The sequence below is a fragment of the Quercus suber genome, unplaced genomic scaffold (genome assembly GCF_002906115.3).
Source record: "Quercus suber isolate HL8 unplaced genomic scaffold, Cork oak 2.0 scaffold_320, whole genome shotgun sequence".
NCBI lineage: Eukaryota > Viridiplantae > Streptophyta > Magnoliopsida > Fagales > Fagaceae > Quercus > Quercus suber.
In genome coordinates this window covers 827,015-839,352 of record NW_027069774.1, presented here as the reverse complement: position 1 = coordinate 839,352, position 12,338 = coordinate 827,015, and the positions used below count along the sequence as shown (strand labels likewise).

At 38.9% G+C, this 12,338-nt stretch overlaps 1 protein-coding gene across 1 annotated transcript; it reads left to right on the top strand.

Annotated features, from left to right (window-relative positions):
- Positions 1-6,196: 6,196 nt before the first annotated feature.
- Positions 6,197-8,358, top strand: LOC112022586 (polygalacturonase-1 non-catalytic subunit beta). Its single transcript, XM_024055204.2, has 3 exons — positions 6,197-6,326; positions 6,407-7,407; positions 7,896-8,358. Exons 1-2 carry the CDS (start codon positions 6,285-6,287, stop codon positions 7,388-7,390), a joined length of 1,026 nt encoding a protein of 341 aa, XP_023910972.1. The 5' UTR covers positions 6,197-6,284; the 3' UTR covers positions 7,391-7,407; positions 7,896-8,358.
- Positions 8,359-12,338: the final 3,980 nt, after the last annotated feature.

Sequence of the window (12,338 nt, the reverse complement as noted above, 5' to 3'; positions counted from 1 at the left end):
TATGAGTTGAAAATAGAGTGTAATAGGTTTTATTCTTAATTAAGTTCCAGTCTAGTTTGCAGTACAAACCAGCAGTAACAGTACCTTGAACCCTTGAACAAACCCACCATCACCACCTTAAAGGGACAAACATTATGAACAACAACACACAAACACAAACATATTTCTTTGTAACAATGAATAGTACCAATAGATCCATGAGAACACACACACAGTAATAGCCAAAAAAAAAAAAAAAAAGGACAAGCACAAATATATGAGATTTTGCAGCTAGATAAACAAAGCCCATTTCACATTAACACCAATAGATCCAACCAACCACAATACAACTGAGAATAATTCACAAAACTACAATAGTTATACACTTACAACATAGTGCTGGTAAACATCTTTGTTTTTGAAGTACTTATCCTTTTTAGTTGTGAATACATTCAGTGTTTAAAAGATGGGCCATGCTATAATGAACACAAGGTAGGTTTCAGCATCATTTTATTTACAACCATAAACCATACATATAGCTAATTGCAATAAACTTTTTTTGGAGTATGTTAAAAGACTTACCGCAAATGCAGTAGCCCATGTTTCCTCACTGGCTGTCACAGTATTTGAAATGGGGTCCCATCCCATTCCTGTATGTGCGATGAGTTGGGAGAATGTGCGGTGTTGACCTTTCATTCGTTGATATTTTTGTGTAAGTTGTGTCTTGTTGTAATCTCTATTCGTGTGTTTGTTAAACTTATTCATAACGATTGTCCAAGTTCCAGTCTTGAACTGGCCTTGGGGCATATTCCCTTTTGCATCTACTTCTAACAATACTTCAATGAAATGCCTCTCGACTGCAATAGGCCACAACTTCTTATCCTCAGCATCAACTGTTCTCTCATCCATCTAAATAAATTTTGGTATACTTACATAGACTTGTCATTTAGAATTGTATGATACGGATTAAAAAACATTTACCTACTCACTAAAAGTACCAAGTAGCAGGCATATAATAGAAACTAAGGTCTAAATCTGGAAATTTTAAGATAGATTTTTTCTGAATTTTAATATAAGCAAGGCCAAGGACCATAAATGATCATATATAATAGCAGAACCCAATAATTTAAGTGGCTACAAGGTTGCTAACAAAGTGGATTAACAAGAATGGTGAATTTGAAGAACATATAAAAAGTCTAGTAATTATAATGGAATAGTACAAACATAAATTACATATCAACAACAATAATTTCTCAGTAACTCATATCAACAACAATCGTTATTATAATTCCTTGGCAGGACTCATGTTATTTAATCTTATAGTAAACAAAAGCTAAGATTATTCATTCCACAATTTCCACTTACAGATAGTTTAGTGGGTTTAGTGTAATAAAAGGAGAACCTCTTCTGACTAAAGTCTTTAGTTTTAAAAATAAACGACCCAATGAAGACAAAATGCTAACCAAAATTATTACAATAATACAAGCAAACAAATGATTCACTACGTACGAAATTATAACAAACCACATTTAGGCAGGCCTACTAGTAAGGGAACACGGTGAGATCTGTTGGAGGAAGCAGAGGAGGAAGCAGATGCTCTGTATAGAACGAGAGAGGTGGAGGAGGATGAGGATAAGGCTTCCATCTAAATGAAGATGTGGGACTAAATAAGCCCTAAGCTAGATTAATGTGAACTGATTTGAGTTAGATTGGGATGTGAAAGAAAGCTACAACGAGTACTTAAGAAAATTACAAATATTTACCTGACCAAGCCCTTTGTACTGTGTGAGTTTGGCTTTTGGTCAGCACCCAAGCTTTGTGATGGAGGGTGGGATCTCTATGAGGATTTGCCTAACCAAGCCCTACGCACTATTTGGCTTTTGGTTAGCACCCAAGCTTTGTGATGGAGGGTGGGATCTCTTCCTCAGATTAGGGGCAATTGGGCATGGAATTATGTTGGTCTGAGCAAGGGGTTAATGTGATTGACTGAAATGGTTGGTGATTCGGTGTAAGCTAAGTGTGTAGAGAAGACTCGTTGATGATAGGTCGATGAGAATTAATGGCGATGGGTCGGTGAGAGGAGTTGTGGAGGCGGGTGAGATAAATTTTGTTGGGTTTGCTCTGACTGTGTGGGTGAGATGGAGATCTCTTGGTACCAGGTGCGGATTCAGCAAGAAGGGATTAGAGGAAGAGAGGAGACAGTAATTGAAAAAATGCTGACCAGGTGGGCCCATAATAGTTTTCAAGTTTATTACCGAAGTGCCACTGAACATAGAGTTTGTTGTTTAAAAACAAGCCTAAGTATGTTTCAAAATCATCATTTTAAACTTAGGCTTTTGAACAAAGTTTTTCAAACATCAGCTGAACAGAAATGGCCCACCAAACGTAATTTTTTGTTTTTGGACACTAGTGTTCAGTGTTTAAATACTGAACACTATGTTTTGAACTCTATGACCAAACGCCCCCTAAATCTCCAAGAAATCCAAAACAAACACAAAAGGAAAGGGAGAGAAAATCAGAAATTCACCATAGTTTATGCCTACACCGAAATGAAAAAAGAAGCAGAAAGGAAGAAGAAAAACATACCTCAGAGAAAAAGGGAGAAAGTTCAGCCACGCACCGATTTGAAGAAGAATCACAAAGAAAGGCCGGAGCAAAAAATACTAGGAGCAATGAATAGGAATTTTGGAAAAGTGAGAGAAGATGAAGAGTGGGGAAGTTTAAAAACCAAGGCACAAAGAAACTGAAATTTAGTGGGAAACCCCAAGTGTCACACAATTGGAGCATTAACTCCACTAACCAAAGCATGCCACGTGGCCACAGGACGTGTGGCACCGCCACTTTGCATTTAATACGGAAAGAAATCCCAAGAGCCACATACAACCCATAGACCTTTCACCTTCTGTGATCGTCATGACGACCACAGAATCCAGGGGCAGCTGATGGGATTGACGACCATAACTTACCTGGATGGTCTCATCAGGACCAACGAGGCAGGATTGACAGGCGAGTCAACCAGGTCCCTTCAACGAAGTAACCACATTACTGACGAAGATAGAGAAGTCATTCAATGCAGTCAAATAAATGCTTCAGGCGGTTACAAAGACAACTGTGCAAACCGTTAGAGCCATCAAAACTCACATGATTGACCATGAGGCGTTACTAAAAGAGGCATTAAAGCCACCATAACAGCCACAATGGCTAGGAGTTACAGGAATGTGTATATACAACTCTCTCATCACCAACAAGAGGTACATAAAACTCACTAAGAAATATTTATTGTTTTATTGCATCGCATTATTCTTTCCCAATGAATTTTTCTTATACTAACTTCAGCATTGAAGACGTTGTGGCAGATACTACATCGGTGACCATACGAAGGGAGCTATCCAACCATCCCTATAATCACAGAGATGAAGGCTTGGCTCCATCTGGATGCACTTACTTTGACTGACGAATTTGCACTTCATTAGATTGTTATTAGTTAATATTGATGAATAAAAAAATAATTTCAATAACAAGTTCAAATTAGAGCTAGTAACAAATTTTCACATAAACTTTATTGTGAAAGTATTGCTAAAAATGTTGTAGAAGTAATATTTCTCATTAAAAATATAGTTGTTAAAAAAAGAATAAATAACAAATATAGAAATAATATTTAAATAAGATAGAAAAATAATAAAAAATATTTTGAAAGATGTATTTAAAAAAATAAATAAATAAAAAGTAAATGTCAATGTAATATTTAGATATTGACAAGCTGCTAAAAATACTCTCACACTCTTTATTTCTGAAGTGTTTCCTGAAGTGTGTGGTGCACAATACACTCTCTATATCTGCTTGTTAAGTGTGCAGTGTGGCAGTGTGCTAGTGCCTATAGCTGGCCTGCTGAGCCACCCACCCACTCACGTGCTTTGATGACAATGCAACATTAATTTAAGATTTTGTGCTATAACTAAGACTCTGTCAACATAGAATGGAACAAAGAGCTTTTTATATTATTATTATTATTAAATTTCAATTTTTGTTGAAAACATCTAAGTGCATCGCTGCATCTATTGTTTTGTTTTGTTTTTTATTAATAAAATGGTATGTTAAATAAATTATGAAATTTTTAAGAAAAATATATTTTATTTGATTATTTTATTTTATTTTATTTTCTCTATTTATATTTGTGGGGCCCGTGGGCCTGATAACCTCAGCCCATCATACAGCAAGCCCAAGGCCCATGCCGAGGAGTGCAAGCTATTTCTGAGGAGAAGGGGGGAAAGCCTACTTTCCTAGGACCAGGCCGAGGATACCTTGTCCTCGGCCTGACAAGGGTGGTTTTGGGGAGAGTTTAACCCCAAAGTAAGTTGTCACCATCGCATTGAATGCACTCAACTAACCCCCCTGGCCGCATTAATGGGGAGGTAACCCTTTGACAGGATAACGTTGGTTAGAGCGAGCCACTTGAGTACCGATAAGGCCTCTGATGGGACGGACAACCAGAAGAAAAGCGAATAGATGATCAACAGATGGAAGCAGAAGATAGGAAGATGAAAACTATAAAAGAAGAGTTAGTAACCCCAAAGAGGGGGGGGGGAAAAGAAAAGGCCTCCTCGGCCACAGTCCGAGGAGCAATCCCTCATTTGTAAGAAAACACTTAGCCATATTTTAATCTAAGTTTGGCCATGGTGATCAACGGCCAGCACCTAAGCCTTTCAGCCCACTCTCTATAAATGTATTGTTTGGGCTTGTTGGGCCGGGAACCTAACATTCAACTCAAATTGAGTCCTTACAATATTAATTTAATATATTTATTTATATTTTAAATAATTATTAAATTAATTATAACGTCATCATGATTTAAGCATAATTCAACTTCGGTCTGATCTTTAAAACTTTAAACCTCTTTCTTTCACGGTTTATTGAATGATCCGATTTTAAAAACCATCATACTGTGAAGAATGTATAATAAAAATAGTCTAAACCATGGCCCATTTAAAAGGGATCTTATATCAATTATAATTTAACACCTAAAAAAATAAAGAAATCCTTTGCGTCTTTGTTGTTCCTGGAGAAGAGTGTTCGATAGTAGATACATGCACTGCTCTCTTCCCTTTTTTTTCTCTTTTTTTGGGCTGAATATACATGCACTACTTAACTATCAATAATTGAATTCCTTTTGTTAAAGAATAATAAAAAATAAAAGAGGCCGCCCACAGATTCTAAGAGTTCACACTTACCACAACTACTTGAACTCTTAAGAATATGTGGTGGTTCTTATCCTTAACACTCTTTCATTAAAAAAATAATTAATAATAATAATTGATTTTTTTTTCTTTTTTTGAGGAGGAATGATTGAATTGTTGGGTTACTTAATTAACCTTTTTTTTTTATATGCCAGCTAAGTTTTGGTGCGTATGTTTTTGAATAAAATAGATGGTCACACGTGCAATTTGCTAAAATGAGTGCTAATACAGTAGCCCACGTTTTAGCCAGGCATGCAAAAAATCTGGTACATGATGTTATCTGGATGGAGGAATCTCCTTAATGCAAGCTTAAGCTTTGTATCTTGACTCTATTTTCATTTAATAAGATATGAGGATGTTTTCCTCTTCCAAAAAAAAAATAGTCTCTTTTGTTTGTTCTAATAATTCCTTTCAGCCTTTTCCCACTAGAGATTAGGAAATTATATCGATTATAATTTGTGCAATTATGTGGCCACGCTTTTTATTATTTTTTTTCTCACAATTATATTATGTGAAAAAAAATATTTAGTTATTCTTTATTTTCTCATAGATTTACCATTTTTTTTCCCACTATCACGTCTAAGTTATAACAAAATTAGGATCCATAATGATGTTATTCTAAATTTTTTCTTATAATTTACAACCTCATAGAATAGCAGAAGATATTTGAGCCCATTAACTATTAATAATTGAATGAAAAATATCATTTTGATCGCTACATTTTGGTTTTTACCAATTCAGTCTATATTATTTTCAACCGGCAACCAATTTAATCTCTACTATCAAATCACATATTATCACATATTTTCTCTCATTTTCTTACACTTTCTTGGGAACCAATCAACTTGCAACGGCCGCCTACCAATCAACCAATCAACTTGGCAAGTGGCAACCAATCAACTTGTAATTAATAGCCGCCCACCAATAAACTTGTAATACTGTTTTTTGAGAATCACTTTTATTAGTTTTATGTACTACTTGATTTTCCTATAAATATCCACGTACTATAACCCAACAAACCCACCAAAACTAATCTCAGGCTCTCAGCGCACACAAAAGCAACTCAGTCCCATGGCTCTTCTTCTTCTCGTACTCTTTTTCTCGTCTCTCGCTGTAAGAACTCTCACTCTCACTCTGTCTTTGATATTCTCTTATTCTCACATTCTCAATGTCTTCCCTTTGTGTCAATGCAGGTTGGGTCCGCCTCCGCTTCCGCCGGTGAAAGCTTATGCACCCCGAAATCCAATCTGATTCGGCATTGGAACAAAGAGGTCCGAAACAACAACCACGCCATTGCCAAACCAACCTTTCTCCTATCCAAGGCGTCCCCATTGAGCGCGGTAGACTCTGCTAGATTCTCCGAACTCGCCGCCGAGAATGCTCTCTCCTCTCAGTTCCTAGCGTTCTGCGCCTCCGCCAACCTTTTCTGCTTCCCCGATTCATCCCCGAATCTCGAAGAACTGATAGCCCATACCGGTGCTGTCGCCGATGCATCAGGGTGGGTTCAGTCAGGTATTTTCTTTAGGGAGTCGATGTTAAAGAAAGGGAAGGTACTGCCAATGCCAGATATAAAAGATAAAATGCCTAAGAGGTCATTTTTGCCTCGGTCAATTTCATCGAAATTACCGTTTTCGACGTCTAAGGTCTCGGAGTTGAAGAAGATATTTCACGTGGATGATAATTCCACTATGGAGACTATGATAGTGAAGTCATTGAATGAGTGCGAGAGTGCTCCGAGCCTGGGCGAGACCAAGCGGTGCGTGGGCTCAGCTGAGGACATGATTGACTTTGCAATCTCTGTCTTGGGCAGAAACATTGTGGTTCGATCAACTGAAAATTTTAAAGGGTCAAAGCAGAATATAATGATTGGATCAGTCGAAGGAATCAACGGTGGCAAAGTCACGCAAATAGTCTCTTGTCATCAAACCTTGTTCCCGTACCTACTTTATCACTGTCATTCGGTACCAAAGGTTCGGGTCTATGAAGTCGATATACTGGATCCGAATTCGAAGGCTAAGATCAATCATGGTGTTGCTAGCTGTCACATGCACACGTCGGATTCGAACCCGAATCAAGCTGAATTGACTATAGCGTCAGGTCCTGGTCAGATCAAGGCTTGCCACTGGGTTGTCGAGAATCACCTGATCTGGACAGTCGCTGACTTGCTCACTAGCTAGTCCTTACACACACCAAGGTTGGCAAGACACAAAGTTTGTTAATATATATACCACCATATGAATCTCTTAATGAATAAGTTAATGGATTTATTTGACATGTTGAACATGCTTATTATACGGTATAATTTGAGTTTTGACGACCCTTTTCAAGGTTATTTAAATATTAGGAAGTATGGACACTTTATTTGGAGTGTCGTATTTATCTCGTATCCGTATCATACCGGTGTTATACCCGTCATTTCATGTTATAGTTTTTTTTTTTTTTTTAAATTGATTGTATTGTTATGCCGTGTTTGTATCTGTGTCCATACTTCCTAGCTTAAATAATTAGACAGCAAATGAAAAACACTGCTTTCACTAATTTCTATTTTAGAAAAATTAATTGTGTTTGAATGAGTTTATTTCATTGTTTATTTTGTTTAAAGAATAAATTTTAAAATTTTAAAAAATGACTGGAAAAACAAGTTGGAATATTAATGCATTAATTTTTTTTAATTTATTGCAGGAGCATCATCGCCAGAGCTTTGCAGGTTTTGATGAAGCACATATGAAAGCTAATAAATGTGCTGATAGTTTATGTGTGTTTTGAAGTTGCTTTTCTAACACCGAAATGTCCCAAGTTTCAGCAAACCTAATCTGATGCTAAGTTTGGCCCAGATGTTATTTTTGAAGACAAGAAGTGCAACCCATCATTTTCAACTGTTTTTGCCATTAATAAAAAGAAATCAAATTGTCTTCAATTAGTGTCTCCTTGGACATATCAAACTTTATGTTTTATTTCTCCTAGGCCGACAAGTATTTTATTGTACTTCTAGTTCCTAAGAGTCACGTCTGACTTTGGTCATGACTAAGTTTAAGTTTTAAATACTATTTAATTCGTTCTCCTATGCTTAGGGGGTTGTTCTACGCTCTATATAAGCCTTCTGGCTGAATTAAATAAAATCAAAGTGTATTTTCAAATTAAAAAATCATTGTGCTGTAGAAGATGGATTTCTTCTTTTAAACTCTTATCACATTGGTGGTTTCCTTGGGTGGTGAATTTTGGTTCTGTATCTTTTTGGATGGTGTTCCTATATGCCATAAAGTGGTGAACCATTTATTCATTTTATTTATAAAGTGTTTGATTTAACCCATCGTATAGACATGGCAAAACGGGTCAGAATTTTCTGACTCAACCCGTTTGACCCACAACCCGATTGACCTATTTAAAAATGACCTGTGACCCGTTTTGACCCGCGACCCGATTAATCCGACCCGACCTGCCTGTTTTGCCACGTCTACCAACATTGAGTAGATTGAGATTGAGGTGTAATTCTTATAAAATATTTACTTATTCTTCTTCACTTAATATGTTATGTACTCTATTATAGTTTGTCATTCTTTACTTGTACCTTCATTTTCTCTTCCTACTTTAAACAGATCGAAGATGATACCAAGATTAGCTTCTAGAAAGCTGGAACAAGAGTTGCACCAAATTTGGGTATCAAGTGTTTAGTGGTAATTGGTAAGTTGTAACAGTATCACCAGTAAGAATCTAATCACAGTTATGGAACTCAAAAACAATTGAAAAATTGCATCTATTTCAAAAAAACAAAAACAAAAAACTTGTTTGGAAAATACGGGTCAACTCGACCCATCTCGCAACCCGACTCGAACCGCGACCCGATTAACCTGCAATCCGATTGACCCGTTTAAAAATGACCCGTGACCCGTTTGACCCTCAACCCGATTGATCCGACCCAACCCACCCGTTTTGCCATGTCTACCATCATACCATATTACATTCCAGCCATCCTTCCCCCCTTTATCAGATTAGTTTGGTATATCCCTTACAATTTCGATATCACTTTCTATGTATTTTGTTTAGAGCTATGCAAATCTCTATCCATCACATATAATATAAAACTAATAAATGTGCTGAATTGCTAATAGTTTACGTGAAATTTGGACTTGCCTTTCATCTATATGTTTTGTGTATTTATGGAAAGTCTAAGGTCTAGCTACTTCTAGACTAGTTTAATTATGTATAAAGTTTGTAATAAATGGACTTTCTCTATTAATTTGTACTTGTAGGGACTGGGTTTGGGCACTTCAACTGTTGAGTAAGTGGACTCAAGCCCAGCTAGCCCAATACAATGAATTTGTAAAGAGCGGGTTTAAGAACTAGGCTCTAGCAAGCAGACAACGCCCATCGCAGTGTTTTCCACCGTCGAACGCTGGTGAATCGAGACCATTCTCAAAAATCTGTCCTCGGCCCGGTCCGAGGAGCTTAGTAGTCCTCCTTCTTCCATAGGGATTCTCCCACCATCTTATTCGACCATCTAAAGTAAGGCTCGCTCTTGATTTTCACCAGCACCCTGTGTATAGGCTCTTGGAATACGTCATGGACCGCCTGCGTGTCGGCCGTTCCAGATTGCCCTGTGAAGTCCCTCCTCGGGCGGGTGTTGTTGTATCAGTCTGGCCTGAAATCCATCCTCTCCTGAGGGGTAGCCTTTTCCTTTTCGCCGCCCTGCAGCTGGTCTTCCTCCACTCGTTTGTACTTGTCGATCCGATCCATCAGTTGGCGCATACTGGTAGCAGGCTTTCCGGTCAGAGACTTCCTTAGGCCGTGTCTAGTCGGGAGGCCATTTTTGAAGGTACTGATGGCCACGTCATCAAAATTGCCCTCCAGTTCATTATACATCTCCTAATATCGACCCAAGTAGGCCTTTAAAGTCTCTCCATCATGCATGGACAGAGACAGTAGCATGCTCAAGGGCCGTGGGGCTACGCTATTTGTAACGAAGCGAGAGCCGAAGGCCTGGGTCAGCTGTCTATACGAGTCTATGGAATTCGTCTTCAAGCCATTAAACCACCTCATCGCCACTGGACCCAAGCTAGAGGGGAAAACCTTACACATCAACGCCTCATTCTTGGAGTGGACAGCCATTCTTTGGTTAAACTGGCTCACATGCTCCACGGGGTCCGTTTTGCCGTTGTAAATGGAGAAGGTTGGCTGCTGGAACTGCCGAGGGAGAGTAGCCCCCTCTATGTGGCGCGTGAAAGGCGACTTGGATAGTTGGTCCAGTGCCCTGCTCATGGCGTCGTATCCCAAGCCCCTAGGAGATGTGCTCTTACGCTTACGCTCCTGATAGTACTCTTCGTCATGAAAGAAGGTCTCGCTTGGAGGAGTTCTCGACCTTCGCCTATAGTCTCGTCGCTTTCGTCGTCAAAGGGCAGGTCAGGGCTAGGTCGAGGTCGATTTCCTCTTCAAGTCATCTATCTCTTGCTGCATGGCCTGCTCATCGTTCTGCCCCTGGGTCATGCGGCTCCTATCCTCCTTTGGCTGGGTAGCCCGGTTGTTGTTTTGCCTCTAGGGCACATGATTATCCCCACGCGAGTAGCTTCTGCTGATTTGAGTGGTGTGCACACTTCCCTCTCGAAACCTTCCATTCTCTTCATTTCGATCTCGCTCAGGGTTAGCGAAGTTACCCCGATGCTGGGATTTGGCCGGTTCGGGCTGATGGGAGCTTGCTTGATGAGGGCCTAATCCTGCCATGCTTGGTCGTTGCCCTTACTAACACACGAGTTCTCCCCACAGACGGCGCCAATTGTAGGGACTGGATTTGAGCACTTCTACTGTTGAGTAAGTGGACTCAAGTCCAGCTAACCCAATACAATGAATTTGTAGAGAGCGGGTTCAAGAACTAAGCCCTAGTGAGGGATACGATTGCTATGCATGGATGAATATGGATGGAATAGCATGGACATGGATTCAAACGTGCAATGATGTTCCTCGGCCCTCCTCTTGGGAGCTTGAGGTTCTTACTATTTCTTTAGTGATTGGTTACAAAAGCTTTTCTATTGATACAGGTTGTTGCAGTGTTCAATACTTCTAATTTCCTCCTCTTCCTCCCGTCCCCCTTTCAAGTGGGACTCCTTACATTATATACCCCCTCTCAGTTGATCTTAGCCCTACATTTGTTGATCAGGCAGGTCACTACTTGAGTGCTTGTCCCATCAGCCGCCTTCCCATTCTTTCTGAGGGCTGCGGCAACCAAGGCTGCGCTGTTCAGGGGTCATTTCCTTATTAATGCGGCTAGAATGTTAGTTGCGGGCATTTAATGTAGAGGTGACAGTTCGTCATGGACTTGCTCCTCCACCATGCTTTCTCAGCTGGCACGTTGTACTTGTTCCTTCTCTTTAGATGCTCTGGAAGGCTGCTTTAGGTGGCCCGTTACTTCCTCTTCACATGGTCTAGGTTGGCCGAGGACAGGGTCGTCCTGGCAAGATTCCTGGGTAGCTTGGACTTTCATACTTCGTCCTTAGGCGTTTCCTCCTCCTCGGCATGGGCCTTGGGCTTGATATGGAATGGGCCAGGGATACCAAATTCTCTGGCCCCACAGTACTTGTATAAGCTAGAAATGATACTAGAACATATTTTTTAGTTCTAAACTATGGACTGTTTGTAATTTTTATTTATTGTGGAATTTTATTATTACGGTTTCCTTTAATTCTAAGCTAGGATTTACATAGCATGCAACATGTGTATATTGTTATTTCAAGCATCTATTGTTTAGTTTGTAATTTTCAGTGTGTTCTAAGATTCTATTGTCATTGATTCATATTTTATGGAGCATAATTGTTTCTTCTCCCTGCAAATTGTTCAAATATATTCTTTTAAAGTGATAACTGGATTATGAGAGTAAATAATGTCATTAATAATTGATAATTGTTTGAAAATTTTCATTTGGTAAGAAAGAATTAAATAAGCTTTAATTTTGAGGTTTCTATTAAAAAAATAATCTTTTTTTGCTATAGGGAGTCTAGGAAAGGTACCCTTGTGGCTGGGTGTTCCTACAAATAGTCTGATGCAGTTATTTGATCAATAGAATTTATTTTCATTTAGCAGATCATGGAAAAAAAAAAAAGATTTTCATTTAGGTCTAGCGGCTAGAGTATTAGCCAA